We start from the raw sequence: 14,917 nt of genomic DNA, 5'->3' as shown, positions 1-14,917 counted from the left end.
AGCTGTACATTGGTTCCAGATGAACTGTTTCCCCCCCCCCTAAGGAGGCATGTTTCACCATACTCTGCTGCTGGCCAAACTAGATATTCTGTGGGTTTTGGAAGCTGGATCTCTGCCAAACCTCTAAAAAGCAGTGGGGGAGTGCAATTTTGGAGGGAAGAAAATAGGTGGGGGCAGGATTCACCCAGTCTCTCTCGGAGGTCCAGAGAGGCCTAGGCCACTTCCAGCTTTTGAGAAACACACAGAAACAAAATAAGGCACCAAAAAAAGAGTGGGAGGTTTGGACACATTCAGCATAGTCTATGTTTGTGCCATCAGAACTGATCTGTTTCTATTTATTTCCCTACGTAAGGGAGCTTTTAAGTGTTTAATGCTTTATTATGTTTTTATATATGGTGGAAGCTGCCCAGAGTGGCTGGGGCAACCAGTGGGGTACAAATAAATTATTATTATTAATTATTGCTGACATTTACAAACCGTCTCAGTTCTTTAACAAAACTATATCTGTTAACAAAAAAAATAATCATATATTTTACCAAATATATGGAGGAGAGTTAAGTGGCTGGCACAGCTGCAACTGTCCCAGATATGTTGTCAAAGGGTAGCAGATGATGAAACCGGAAAAATAAGTAAATCTTTCCTATGTAAATCTTCTCTTGCCCAGCTGAATGCCAGCTTTGACCTGCTTTTAATATTTACATCTTCTTGAACTGTTTCCAAGGGTTCAGTTTGTCTATGTTACATACATGGCAGGTGGATCAGCTGACCCAAAACCACCTGACCAAACTTGGATGGACTGCAAATGTATTTTGATTCTGCAGCCCGCAGCAGAAGTTGTGTGTGTTGTGCAAACAGACAATGGCTCTGTTGCTTCTGTATTGAGTAGATGAAATTAATACGCAGCTAAGTTTGGGCAACACAATTTTGGACTGTTCCTCCCCCCCAAAAAGGAGGAGGTCAGTGCAAGACCCAAGAGGAACCTTACTGCTGTCTTGTCTTGAAAATAGTTTTAAGATAGAGTTTTATTTTCTTGGTTCAAATCTCTCTCCTTATGTTCTGTTTCACTTCGTCAGGTTTCAGCGCTGTGCCCAACCCCACTTCTCCATTTCTTGCTACATATGAACTAGCAGATATTCTGTTTCCTAATTTGTTTTCTGTGTTGATTTTGCCTCAGGAAAGAGCCTGTCACAAAGCAGCAAGCAAGTTACCCCAGAACATTTTAAGCCAAGTATTTTGTACTTTTTAAAAAAGGAAATAGTTCAAATTCTGACCCAAGAAACTGAACCCTGCGACCTGTATACATTATGCAGATTTAGTAGATTTTCATACTTTCAGGTTTCCCCCCACCTTATCCCCCAAGCTCAGAGCCTTTGGTTAAAAAAAACACCTGTACTTCGTGGAAGCGCTGTGAGTGCCACCAAAAAATGGCAGCAAAAAAGCGGTGACAGTACTCTCTATTGGTGAGTGCCATGACCAACCCCGCTGCCCTGCTTATCTGTATAATGTTTATTTAGGGAAAAAGGAAAATTGGAAGTGCAAACATACATTTACATACACATGTATGTAATTGCACACACAAAATTAGGTAAAGGGACCCCTGACCATTAGGTCCAGTCGTGACTGACTCTGGGGTTGCGGCACTCATCTCGCTTTACTGGCCGAGGGAGCCGGTGTACAGCTTCCGGGTCATGTGGCCAGCATGACTAAGCCGCTTCTGGCGAACCAGAGCAGCGCACGGAAACACCGTTTCCCTTCCCGCCAGAATGGTACCTATTTATCTACTTGCACTTTGACGTGATTTTGAACTGCTAGGTTGGCAGGAGCAGGGACCAAGCAACGGGAGCTCACCCCGTGGCGGGGATTCGAACCGCCGACCTTCTGATCGGCAAATCTTAGGCTCTGTGGTTTAACCCACAGCGCCACCCGTGTCACACACACACACAAAATTACAACATGGTAAAAAACAATATATTGAAGAGTATTTCACCTTACATTTCAGTGAATGTATTTGTGGTTCAGAACAGCTTTTGTTTTTTTACAGTAAAATCCTCTGTATGAGTTCCGTTGAGCTTACTTTCTCAAAAATTTGTGTTTAGGGCTGCAGCCTAGAATTTTGGTAGCTTTTCATCCAGCCATTTAGTTGACATTCTACAGGAGCTTAATGGTTCTCTAAATATCTTTAGGACCTTGAACCCACCCAAAGCTTTCTTTGGCAAGAATTTAACATTGTTTCATTATAACCTTGTTGCATTTAAATAAATTATAAAGGTGTCAGTTCATTAAAGCATACTCAAGATATGGAAATGTACAGAAGTGAAAGTTGGTTGTCTCTGGTGAGATGGCTTCTTAAGTGCATGTGAAAAGGAGGAGGATGTACATGAAAGGCTTTTATTTCCAAATCCTTTGCTTAAGGCACTTGGCTTGTGATTTCCTTCCTGCAATTTTTTCCCTGTGGTTATTTATTGCACTGGGGAAAGAGGTGGGGGGAGTTGGAACTAACACAATTCATTCAAAGAGGGGATTAACCACTAGAAAACAATGCCTGGGAATCGGTTAGACAATCTTGGTTTGTTATGTTTAAATTTCCCTAAAAGGAAGCGCAGTCAGCATTAATAAACGTTTTTAATAGTGCATTTCCAAAATACAGAGAGCTTCATATACACTAAGGCAGGTTCTTATGAGCAGCCAAAGCTGCAATAGGGGCTTCATTAAATCCACCCAATGAGTTCATGGTCTGTTAGTTATTTTTTTTTTATTTTCAAGATGACTATATAAAACCAAACCTATCTGCTGTTACATTGGTGTAGGTGAGCACTTCATACAGTATTGTTATATATTATATAACTAAAGGGATGTGAGACAATTGCCAAATTGTCTGTGTTCATGGTCTATGATATCCATATAGATTTGGCTATTTCTGGCAAAGAGATGTACATATTTTGATCCATGGTAAATTGAATAAAGTCCCACCATACTGCACTAAAATATGTAGTGTGGTTTTGCTTTACCCTGTATCAATCGTAGATTGGACATTATCTTCTCTGAGATTACAACAGACCAAATGTTCTTATGCCAAGGTTGTATAGACAGGTTGTCTAACTCCTTCATGTGCTGTACTCTTGAATTCATGGATGAGTTGAGATTTTACCTGAGGTCCTCTCAACTCCCCCTCTTAGCTGCCCACCTTAGTGGGGAAAAAGGAGAGGGCCATACAGGAATACTACTGTGGGCAGCAACCAAGTCATCTTTGTGTTTAGTTCTTCCACAATCTACATCATTTTGTTAACCCTTTTTATTTTTGTGGCCATTCAGCAAGGGAGCTGGGTACACGGAGACCCCCGGCAGTAGGCAGGGCAGGAATCCATGTGTGGGGGTGCCTGGCTCGCACCCCCTCAAAATCATGCACTTGGGGCTACACACACACACACACCCCCGGTCCTTCCCACGCTCCAACCCTGTAGTAATCTATTAAATGGACCAATGTTCTGATTCATGATAAGGCACATACTTCCTGTGTCCTATGAAGTTATCTTAAAGGTTTTGGTAGGACCTGCTGTCTCCCACTGTGCACATTTTAACATAATAATCCTCATCCGGCATATCATAACTGTTGTATTTTATCCCCTAAATCACTTCTTGTGGGGGTGGGACGCCGACACAACTAACAAATGTAGTACAGCGGTACCTCGGGTTAAGTACTTAATTCATTCCGGAGGTCCGTTCTTAACCTGAAACTGTTCTTAACCTGAAGCACCACTTTAGCTAATGGGGCCTCCTGCTGCCGCCACACAATTTCTGTTCTCATCCTGGAGCAAAGTTCTTAACCCAAGGTACTATTTCTGGGTTAGCGGAGTCTGTAACCTGAAGTGTATGTAACCTGAAGCGTATGTAACCCGAGGTACCACTGTACTGTAGTAACAAATCTCTCCCCTCCCCTCTCTGTGTGGTAACCAGGCAGAAGGTTGTCCTCTCAGAAATGCCTAATTATTTCTGAACTGAATGTTACTCTGCTGCTACAATTAAAAATCCTGTTCTGGAGAGTGTACATTTAAATAGGCTTTAAAGAGGGTGAAGACCTAGCAATACAACTGTACTGTCACGAAAGAGAGAGCTGCAAGATTGTCACGATAAGCCTTAAAGGAGAAAGAGCACCTGTCGTCTCTTCAGTAGGGCTTCTCCTGTCCTGCAGCACTTTCTAACGCTAACCTTGAATGCTGGCATGAATTGTGGTTTCAGTGTTATCTGCATTGTTATCAGTGTTTTTCTGCATGGAACGCCTGTTTGCTTGATATGAGGTAAACATAAATTATTAGCTGAGCACACACACACCCAGCAGGTGTTTATTTGGAAGCTGTGAGAACTCATGGAAGCTGTGGTGCTACATTTGTCCTGCCATTAGTATCTTGGATGGGTGATGTTAAGTTGTGGGCGAACATAGCAGACGACACAGCGATTCTTCAAACAGCTCTTCTTTATTCAGATGTCAGAACAGAACTAAGCTGAGGAGCTCAGTCAGCCTGCTTATATAGAGCTCCAGAACAATGTAACTGTTGCCATTTTCTAAAACTATCCAATCACAGAACGTCACTTTTCGATCCTTCATTTGCATACAAAACTATCCAATCACTGGACGTTACTTTTCGATCCTTCATTTGCATAACTATCTACAGTATCCCCCTGCTGGCCCAGGGTGAGAACTTCAGTACATAACAGGTGACTAGGGCTATGTTTGAGGGGTCATTATTACAAAGCTTTTCTGTCCGTAAAGGTTCAGTGCCATTTCACATAACCCAACTGGGATTGTTGCTTTCATGTGTCTGGACTTGAGCCATGCCGATAGCAAACGGGTTGTGAGATTACGCCACTAAGGTGAACAAGTGCAAACTTGCTGATAACACTTTGTTTTGTTAAATTCATCTCCTGCCCTTCTCCTTTCTGAAGACTTGAGAAGTAACAATGTCACAGGGGAAACTATAATATAGAATATTAAATTAATTTAGCAGTTACATAGAAATGAGAGAGGCAGTGTCAGGCTGGACAGACTTTAAGCTTGCAAGGTCTACGTTGCTTTTACTTCAAACCATGAAGTCCACCCACTAGAGCCAAACACTGGCTTAAAGAAACAGCCAGCATGCACTTTGAATTAAGGAGCAAGGCACCTTGGGGTCATTTCAGCCCAGGATTTTCTTTTCAATACCAGAACTGAGCTCACAGGCCTTTACTCAAATATCCATTCACAGTCCCATCCCCCAGCTTTCTCCATTTCAGTAGCCCAATTTGGTGATGGAGTTGCTTTTGTTAATCAATGGGGAGCGAGAAATCCTTTGTGATCTACTGCAAATTACCCAGAGATCTACCAGTAGATCCTGTTTTACCTTTACCACTCAGAGAGCCACTGTCAATCAATGTGCTGAGCTAGATGGACCAAATGTTCTTACTCCCACACTAGGGAACCAGTGTGGTGTAGTGGTTAAGAGCGGTGGACTCGTAATCTGGTGAACTGGGTTTGATTCCCTGCTCCTCCACATGCAGCTGCTGGGTGACCTTGGGCTAGTCACACTTCTCTGAAGTCTCTCAGTCCCACTCACCTCACAGAGTGTTTGTTGTAGGGGAGGAAGGGAAAGGAGATTGTTAGCCGCTTTGAGACTCCTTCGGGTAGTGATAAAGCGGGATATCAAATCCAAACTCCTCTTCTACTTAGTAGGCAGCTTCCTATGTGAGTAGTGGATAGAACATCAAATACCACTTGGCCATGAGGTTTGCTCTCACTTTGCCTTACCTACATCCACTATACAGTTGTTGGGGCTAAAATGTGAGACCCCTCTAAAATGTGGTCAATTAATCTCTGTTTAACCCTAGTAAGCTGAGCACCAGCTCTGTCTCATAGCATTTATGAAAGTTATTCTGGCTTGGAATTTGCTAGACAAGCATAATTTTTAGAACAGTTTTCTCTACACTTTTGGAAGCAAAGCAATCCCCTAATATACTTCTGAAATACTTGCTCATGAGAAACTTTTCTTGAATGAGCATCACATTTTAATTCTCCTTTCTTACAATTTGGCTTTTATGTTTCTATAGTAATCAAGAGCTGCTTTTTTGTGTGTGCAGTCGGCCCTAGCTGGTTTTCCTGAAGGGTTAATTAAAATAAGAGAAACGTGTGGTTTCAGCCATGTCCTATATCCTCCTTAAATTGGCAAGGACACTTTTTAGTTTCATTGATTTAAGGATTTAAGAATCCTGGAATTCTTGCCAAGTTTGTGAACAACTTCATTATATTTGAAAGTCAGAGCAGAGCAGATTACAATTTAGAAACTCTGAAAACAAACTGACAATACATTGTTGCAGAAACCATTTACTTATTAAAATAGCTATAAGAATAAGGTATATTTAAGAGCACCTTCAGGTATCTTTTACTCCCTTGTATTGCATTAAAAAAAACAGTATGAATTACATGAAAATTAGGGAACTCCCAAAATACAGCAGCATCCTCCTGTCCCAATCTTTTAAAAACAAAAAACAGGTTTTTCCTTGTATTTCCTCTTATCAGTCTCCACAGGCCTTCTTGCTTATTACTTTGGTTCCAAGAATAATATCCCAGAATGAAACTGAGAACTCAGCGTCCTTTCTCTCCCACTTCACTTCCTACGGAGAGAAGGTTTACTAGCTACCTTCTAATCTAGAAGATGCCATGTTTTATTTTGAATATGGGATCTTGTCAAGTATACAACTAATCCTAAATCTAGGACCTCAGGGAGGTACCACTCCACATAACACCATTTATTGTGCTCCTCAGGAGGAGTAACTCTTTTACACACATATATAAATATAGTAATAAGAAGCACAGCTGCATCAGATGTTCAGTATTTGTATTGAGTGAGATCCAAATTGCCTCCAATATCTTCCTCCTCTTCTATAGGACTAAACCCTTTTTATAGAGGTTAGGTACCACTTTTAACCGATCACTTACTGGGAGGAAATGAGTCCTTATCAATTTCCTATACAGTGGTACCTTGGTTGAAGAACAGTCTATGAACGATTCGGTTTTCAAATTCAGCAAAACCAGAAGTAGTGTCTTGGTTTTCAAACTTTACCTCGGTCTAAGAACGGAATCTGAACGTTGGAAGGGCACCGGCAGCGGGAGGCCTCATTAGGGAAAGCACACCTCGGTTTAAGAACAGTTTCTGTTTAAGAACAGACTTCCAGAACGGATTACGTTCGTAAACCAAGGTGCCACTGTATTAGTACAGTGGTACCTTGGTTGTCGAACAGAATCTGTTCCACAAGACCGTTCAACTTCCGAAACATTCGACAACCGCAAAGGGCAGTTGGCAAAGTTGATGGAGAAAAAGAAAAAAACGCAGTGGAAGCCATTCAACTTCCGAGGCGCATTCGAAAATGGAAGCAATTACTTCCGGGTTTTCGGCGTTTGGGTTCCAAGACGCTCAAAAACCGAGGTACCACTGTATAACTGTAGCTCAGCAGCCAACCAGCTCCCTAACAGACTGATTTCAAGTACAGTGCTAGCTTTTCTGTGCTTCATGTTACCTAATTTTGTGCAAAGGAGGGGTCTGTGTGTGGCCTGCCCATAAGAAAGCAATAGGTCAGAGCAGGTCAAGTGATATTTCCAGGCTCCTATAGAATCTTCTGGGTTAGAGTTGTTCAGTGGATCACAAACCACGGCGGGAGACAAAAATGGGGTCACCTGTGAACTTCAGGGAGAAGTCAAGGCCTTGAATGAGGAAAATAAGCTTCTTATTGACATTTTTTAAAATCATAAATCATTTCTGAAGCTGATCTCTCTCACACACACTCCATATCCCATAAATGAGATTGGCATCTGGTGGAATCAGCTGGCTGATACATTTTTTGGGGTCGCTGGGGCGTACCAAAATGTAAGTGGTTTATAAGCAAGGTTCTGGAGCGAGTGGTTGCAGAGCAGACAAAGTTTAGGCTTGGTTTGGGCACAGAAACTGCTTGGTCACCCTGTATGATGACCTCCATCAAGAGAGAGACAAGGGGAACATGTCCCTGTTAATTCTTCTTGACCTCTCAGTGGCTTTTGATATCCTTCTGGAACGACTGTCCAACTAGTGCAGAATTCAGCGGCCAGGTCACAGAAGCAAGACGGTTTGAGCATATTACACCGATCCTGATCCAACTGCACTGGCTACCTATTAGTTTCTGGGCCCAATTCAATGTACTGGTTTTGACCTATAAAGCCTTAAATAGGTCAGGACCGCAATTCCTCAAGGCCTGCCTTTTTCCATACGAACCTACCCGGACCCTGAGATCATCTTCTGAGGCCCTTCATTGTGTGTATCCTCCTCAAGAGGTCCAGAGGGTGGCAACACAATAACAGGCCTTCTCTGTGGAAGAGAATATTTTAGGACGTTGGAAAGCCATGAGATTCCTTACAATGATAGGGACTTGGTGCATATGCTCTCAGCCTCCCCAAGGTTTCAAGAGAGGTCGGTGTGGAATGCAAAACAAGCAAGACCCTGGAAAAAGCATGCTTCTTTTGGGTTGAACCAGCTGATCATAATTTTAAGCTAAACTGGACAGAAAAACATGGTGAATGAAACGTTTGAGAGAACTTTGCCACCCGCATGTCTACATTACTGCTTGTGAAGGGGCAGGCCTATAATAAATAGTAAATGTTACAGATAGGTAGCCGTGTTGGTCTGCCATAGTCAAAACAAATTTTTTTTTTCCTTCCAGTAGCACCTTAAAGACCAACTAAGTTAGTTCTTGGTATGAGCTTTCGTGTGCATGCACACTTCTTCAGATACACTGAAACAGAAGTTGCCAGATCCTTCTATATAGTGAGAAGGTGGGGAGGGGTATTACTCAGAAGGGTGGTGGGAATGGGTGATTGGCAGATAGCTGTGATGAGCCTGTTGACGACTCTTAACAACTGCAATAGGTCTTACAGGAAAAAGCAAGGGGTGAGAAGGTGAAAAATGTCTTTGTCATGTATAATGAGATAAGAACCCAATGTCTTTGTTCAGACCAGGTCTCTCCATGGTTTTAAGTTTGGTAATGAGTTGCAATTCAGCAGTTAACATTAGTAAATGTTAAGCAGCTTTTATTGACTGTGCTTAATAGCCCTTCTTTTTCTTACATTAGGGTGGAGAAGCAACATTTAACCGTGCGAAGCTTCTGAACATAGGCTTCACAGAAGCTTTGAAAGAATACGATTATGACTGCTTTGTATTCAGCGATGTTGACCTAATCCCTATGGATGACAGAAATATATACAAGTGTTACAGTCAACCCAGGCACCTCTCTGTGTCGATGGATAAATTTGGATTCCGGTAAGAGATCAATTGCTAACATTTATTCAATGCTAGCAAAAAAATCACATAATAATAGCATGGCTGTTAATATCAAGAGTGGATTAATGTTAGCAACCTGTATCCAAATTGGCTTGCCCACTCTGCACTTGAATTACTTATGTTCCAAAGTAGCCTACTTCCCTCTTCTCCGAAATTGCTCTACTCTCAAATCTGTGATCTGTTTGCCTAAAGTTTATTTTTATTTGTTTATTTAGATACTTTAATTACTGTTCTTCAGCCAAGAGGCTCTCAGAACAGTTTATATAAAAAATAATGATGCGTTTTTAAAACAACAACAACAGTAAAACCATTTGCCTTGTGGGAAGCAAGGTCTGAGGTCCATTTTAGACGTAATGGAGAAGCCTTGTTTCCCGTAATATGAATGAGCTGCTGTTTTCCTGCACTCACTTCTCCTCTGGCACTTGACAGAGAAAAGGGAAAGGGAGTAGAGGCAAGATCATCACGGCCTGAACATATAACAGGAAATTATGGTTTATTGTCATGGCTGAATTAGGCCTGAAAATGCTTGCAGGTTATGTATGCAATTTCATTAGGAACAAGTTTTGGAGATATCAAATGGGCTGTTGCTATATTGGTGGGAAGATGATTGCCTGAAAAGTGAAGTCTTGAGGTGTGTAATGTGCTAAGTACAAAAAAAAAAAGAATTCTGATAACTATGCAGTTATTACATTCTGCTGTATTTCTGATAGGGCAGAGAATGAAAACCAGTTGCTTCCATTTAGTGCAATAACAGGCCAACTTACCTGGGGTGGGGGAAGGGTTTGAGTGAATTCTGAGCTTACTACATCCTGATCTTTAGAAACATAGATTATTCTCTTTAAGGCATTCAGGATTTTGTGTGTGTGTTGAAGCACATATTTCTATGGCATTTATTGATGTTACATTTTATAATTGCTTTAATGGAAACCACCCAGAGTGGCCGGGACAACCCAGTCAGATGGGCAGGGTACAAATAATAAAACACTTGTTGTTGTTACTGTTCTTATTAATGCAATTATTAATACTTTAACTTACAATCGCAACTAGACGAGCAATCCTAACGTCTTGGTGATAGCAAAAACTATTTTTTTAATGACTTGCCTTTCTCTCTTTCAGCTTGCCTTACAATCAGTATTTTGGAGGAGTGTCTGCTTTGAGCAAAGAGCAGTTCCAAAAAATCAATGGCTTTCCCAATAATTATTGGGGCTGGGGTGGTGAAGATGATGACATTTATAACAGGTAAGGCTCCTGTGTCTCCCAATTAACATAGATTTCTTTCGCTGATTAGAGAAGGAGGAGGAGAGAGGGATTGCTCGTCTGGCAAACCGAAATGTTTGAATAAGCAGGACATTCGTCATAGCGTGACATTGAATCCCATTCCTTGTGTGCACTTACTATAGGAGGTGCTTCTTAACATCCCATAGTTGACCAAGAAAGTGGCTGCTTACAAGCCTGTGCCAGAAATCCCGCTGGCTATGTAACCTTTCCCCAGCTGCCACACCTGCCTTCCTGGCTGTGACATTAGCAAATAGCTTAACTTGTTTGTATTTCAGCTTGAACTCCAGACATTAGCCTGCAGTGTCTGGTATCCAAAGAAGGCCAGGGAATGGAGCTCCTCCATTGTTTCCCTTTTCTTCCTGGCTCGCTGTCAATCGGAGCTGGCAGAAAGCAGGAGATCCTGGGACAGTCTGCTGCTCTCCACTGCGCTGGGGTCACTGTTCTCCTTGTCTCTTTAGCGCCGCTCACTAAACTGCAGAGCAAACAAGAGTCTGTCTTCCCACTGTCAGGGTCAAGCCTTTGGCAGCCAAGTGTTTCCATTCAGGCTCTTTGAAAGCTTGCTTCCTCTTCACTAGCACTGTAGGGAAGTATGCTCCTAGTCTTTGGAGGTTCCAGGAAGTCTTTACATAGTAATGCCAGGATGTCCATGTCTTCGGTGGAGTAGAAAAAGTGGGGAGTATGGATTGCAGGCACAACAGTATGGGAATTTATTTATTTTTTTAAGATATAATTTTTTTAGTGTTTTTTTTAACATATCATTTTCAACAGTAATTAAACATACTTTTACATCTTATTCAAATTTTTGACTTCCATCCATCCTGTCTGAAAATTTCCCAATCTAATCTCTCAGTATGCATTTCTTATCTTCCCTATTACATTTCAAACTCATAACCAATATCTCTGTCTTTTTCTACTTTGTAACACTTTGTATATTTCTCCTTACAAAACTTCTTGTAGTCCTACTAGCGTAATTTGTTGGTTACAGTTGCTCTTCAAATAATTCATATACTTCTTCCAATCTTCTGTGAATCTCTGGTCCCGCAGGTTTCGAATCCTTCCTGTCATTTTGTCCAATTCTGCATAGTCCATTAGTTTCGTCTGCCATTCTTCTTTCGTCGGAATTTCTTCTTGTTTCCATTTCTGGGCTAACGATACTCTTGCCGCAACAGTATGGGAATTTAAGATGCCTAAGTCTTAAATGCTTTTTTAAAAAATGTAGATGGTGTTTTAAGAATACTGTCAAAGGAAATGAATTCACTGTTTCGTTTTCTCAAAATAAAGGTACTGGGGCTCTGGGAACCCTGGCCAGACTTCCTGCTCTTTTAATTCTAAGTGTCCTGAGCACAGGATGTTGGAACTGTCAGAAGCCAAAGGAACTCTGGGCATGCTCAGAAGTCTCCTTCTTGTATATTTTCATTTCATTTAAAGAAAGGGCGTTCCAGTAATGGCAGAGGGCCGTGATGCTAAACGTTAAGCCAAATGTTAACTCTGTTAAAAGTTAAAAGCAGAGTTACAAGACCAAGAAACCTGCTTTTCAGCCCTCAAGCCCTTTATTGCTAGGCTGAAGACATGTTTTCAGCTACTTCTTATTTCAGTGCTCCTTAAGGTGAGCCGTTCTTAACATGAGAAGGTAAACAGCTCTTGACAATTATTTATTTAGTTAGTGCCACTTCTACCCCCCTCACGCCCATAGCTGAAAAACACAATGTAAGCACAAACGTTGGGGAATTGGGAAAAATCGTCCAACAAAACTAAAAGTCAAATGAAATGGGTTGTACAGACTAAAAGCCAGGCTGAACTGTAAGAGTTGGGGGGCAGGCATGGAGGCTTGTAGGCAACCCAGAGCAAAAGCATCCCGACTCTTGCTTAAAGGAAGAAAGCCCCCAATTCCTTTTGGAAACGGTTCCATAGTTGAACTGTTTTTACCACTTCCTAAACTGCAGTACACAAACTAAACACAGTGCCCCGGACGGTGACTGTGTACACACATCCGAAGCACACTTTGCCTCTCAAAGAATTCTGGGCACTGTGTTTTGTGAAGGGTTGCTGGGAACTGTGACTCTCTGAGGAGTAAACTACAGTGCCCAGAATTCTTTGAGGGGGGGAGTACAGTGGTACCTCTGGATGAGAACAGGATCCGTTCCGAAACCTTGTTCGCATCCAGAAGCGAACGCAGCCCACGTCCGCGCTTCTGCGCATGCGCGGGTCGCGATTCGCCGCTTCTGCACATGCACATGACGTCATTTTGACCGTCTGCACATGCGCGATCGGTGAAACCCAGAAGTAACAGGCTCCGTTACTTCTGGGTCGCCGCAGTGCACAGCCCAAAGATAGTTACCCCCAAGCTACTTCAACCCAAGTTATGACTGTACTTCAAATGTGTTTTAAAGATATAGTGTCTACACAGGCAGTGTCTGACTAATGTGGAATAAACAGGAACTATTACTGCTTATGACTTGGAAACCACAGCTTTGTTAGCATGGCAGGAGCCTTTAGTGTGTGTGTGGCAACATAACTCTATGCCTACCAGAAGGAGATAATAGCCACAACATTTCTGCAACAGATATCAAGGCCCTATACAGAGTAGGAATATAAAGCAGGGCCTGACTAGGGAGAGGCAGTTTCTGAAATCCATGGGGCCTGGTCTGGGAAGAGCTTTGAGAACATAAAGGACATAACATTATGGAGCAGGGGACAGGCAGAGAACAGTTTGTTGAACAAAAATTGTTGTGGAAACCTTCCAAGAGTCTTGGCACTTAATCTGTATTTCCTGGTGCTGCAGCTGCCAAATATCTCTTGGATTACTAATTATGACTGGGGAAAGTTACATTAGAATTTGCATTTTTAAGAAGATATTGACTTCTTTCTGGATCAGCCTTCAGCCCAATACAGTGAGGTAGTGCCATCAGAATTCACAGGGATTGAACCATCATGTAGACAGAGTAAACACTGATCTATATAACTCATTTGTATATCTATATATACTTGTGAAAGTGACTTACCTAGGGGTATCGCATTAATTACTGTGCTATAGATAATAATGAGATAAGTGTACTATAAACTTAAAGCGAAATAAGTGATAACATTATTTCCCTTTCATTTGAAAAACTACTTTCAGCTGGACTTATGTTTTGTTCCATGGGCATCTTTAAAGCAGGGATAAGGAAACTGTGGCCTTCCATATGATGTTGGACTTTATAGTACTCTTGACTCTAGCCATACTGGCTATACCAGGGGTTTCAACAACACCTGGAGGACCACAGGCTTCCCATCCCATTCCTGGTTTAAAGCATGGCCGTGCTTTTATGTAACAACAAGCCTCTCTATTTGTGTGCCTTTTGCAGGATTGTTTTCAAAGGCATGAGAATCTCCCGCCCAGATGCTGCAGTTGGGAAATGTCGGATGATTCGCCATTCGAGAGACAACAAAAATGAGCCCAACCCACAGAGGTAGGTCCTTCTTCATCGTATTCTGTAGAAACATCTTCAAAATGGTGGTATTGGGTGGCAGCCGGTGGTCTCTCTCATGCTGCTAGTGGGCTTTTTGATCTAGCAAGGCTTCCTTCAGTGGGAGGTGATTTCCTCCCATTTCCCCCCTTGCAAGCTCCCATACTGTTCAGGAAGTTCCTTCAAAGCAGACCTTGGAGGCTCACAGGGGGCAGGAACTCGCCCCAAAAAAAAAAAAATTGCCTACCTTGATTTCTGAAAATGGTAGCCACGACTGGGTGAAAGGAGCTTTCCATCAGCATGAAGGACACCATTGGATACAACATGTCCCCATTTTGCTGGCTCTCCTTTTCTTTAATTTACCGTATTTTTCGCTCCATAGGGTGCACCGGTCCATAGGGCGCACCTAGTTTTCAGAGGGGGAAATCAAGGGGGGGAATGATTCCCCCCCCCCAGCTCTGGGAGCAGCGGACAGGCTGCAGGCAGCCTGTGCGCTGCTCCCAGACCTTCTTCCTGCTTTTGCGGGAGGTGGGGGAATTCCCCCATCTCCCGCAAAAGCCCACAGGAGCCACGCACCCTTTAAGGAGCGCACAGTTCCTGCGGGCTTTTCTACGAGGAGGGAGAAGGGACTGACGTGGCCAGTCAGTCCCTTCTCCCTCCTGGGGAAAAGCCTGCAAGAGCGCACGGAGCTTGTGTGCGGCTCTTGGGGGCTTTTCCCGTCTGCCTCCCCCCTGCATTCGCTCCATAGGACGCACACACATTTCCCCTTGCTTTTTAGGAGGGAAAAGGTGCGTCCTATAGAGTGAAAAATACGGTAAATGTCTAACAGTGAAGGGACTTGTATGGCCTGCTCATACT

At 42.6% G+C, this 14,917-nt stretch overlaps 1 protein-coding gene and 1 long non-coding RNA gene across 2 annotated transcripts in view; both read left to right on the top strand.

Moving 5' to 3' along the window:
* The window catches only part of B4GALT1 (beta-1,4-galactosyltransferase 1), a 49,233-nt gene that overhangs the window by 27,970 nt on the left and 6,346 nt on the right, over positions 1-14,917 (top strand). The window contains exons 3-5 of the mRNA XM_083593866.1: positions 9,127-9,314; positions 10,452-10,574; positions 13,958-14,062. Of these exons, the coding sequence (XP_083449992.1) occupies positions 9,127-9,314; positions 10,452-10,574; positions 13,958-14,062 (416 nt within the window). The remainder of the gene's footprint in view (positions 1-9,126; positions 9,315-10,451; positions 10,575-13,957; positions 14,063-14,917) is intronic.
* On the top strand, positions 3,647-7,289 carry LOC310753120. The gene is made up of 3 exons (XR_014543202.1): positions 3,647-4,411; positions 4,714-5,368; positions 5,758-7,289. It is a non-coding gene; the product is annotated as an uncharacterized lncRNA (long non-coding RNA).

The sequence above is a fragment of the Podarcis filfolensis genome (assembly GCF_964270895.1).
Source record: "Podarcis filfolensis genome assembly, chromosome: 17".
Lineage (NCBI taxonomy): Eukaryota > Metazoa > Chordata > Lepidosauria > Squamata > Lacertidae > Podarcis > Podarcis filfolensis.
Note: the sequence above shows the minus strand (reverse complement) of the source record. Positions and strands in the feature narration are given on the sequence as shown.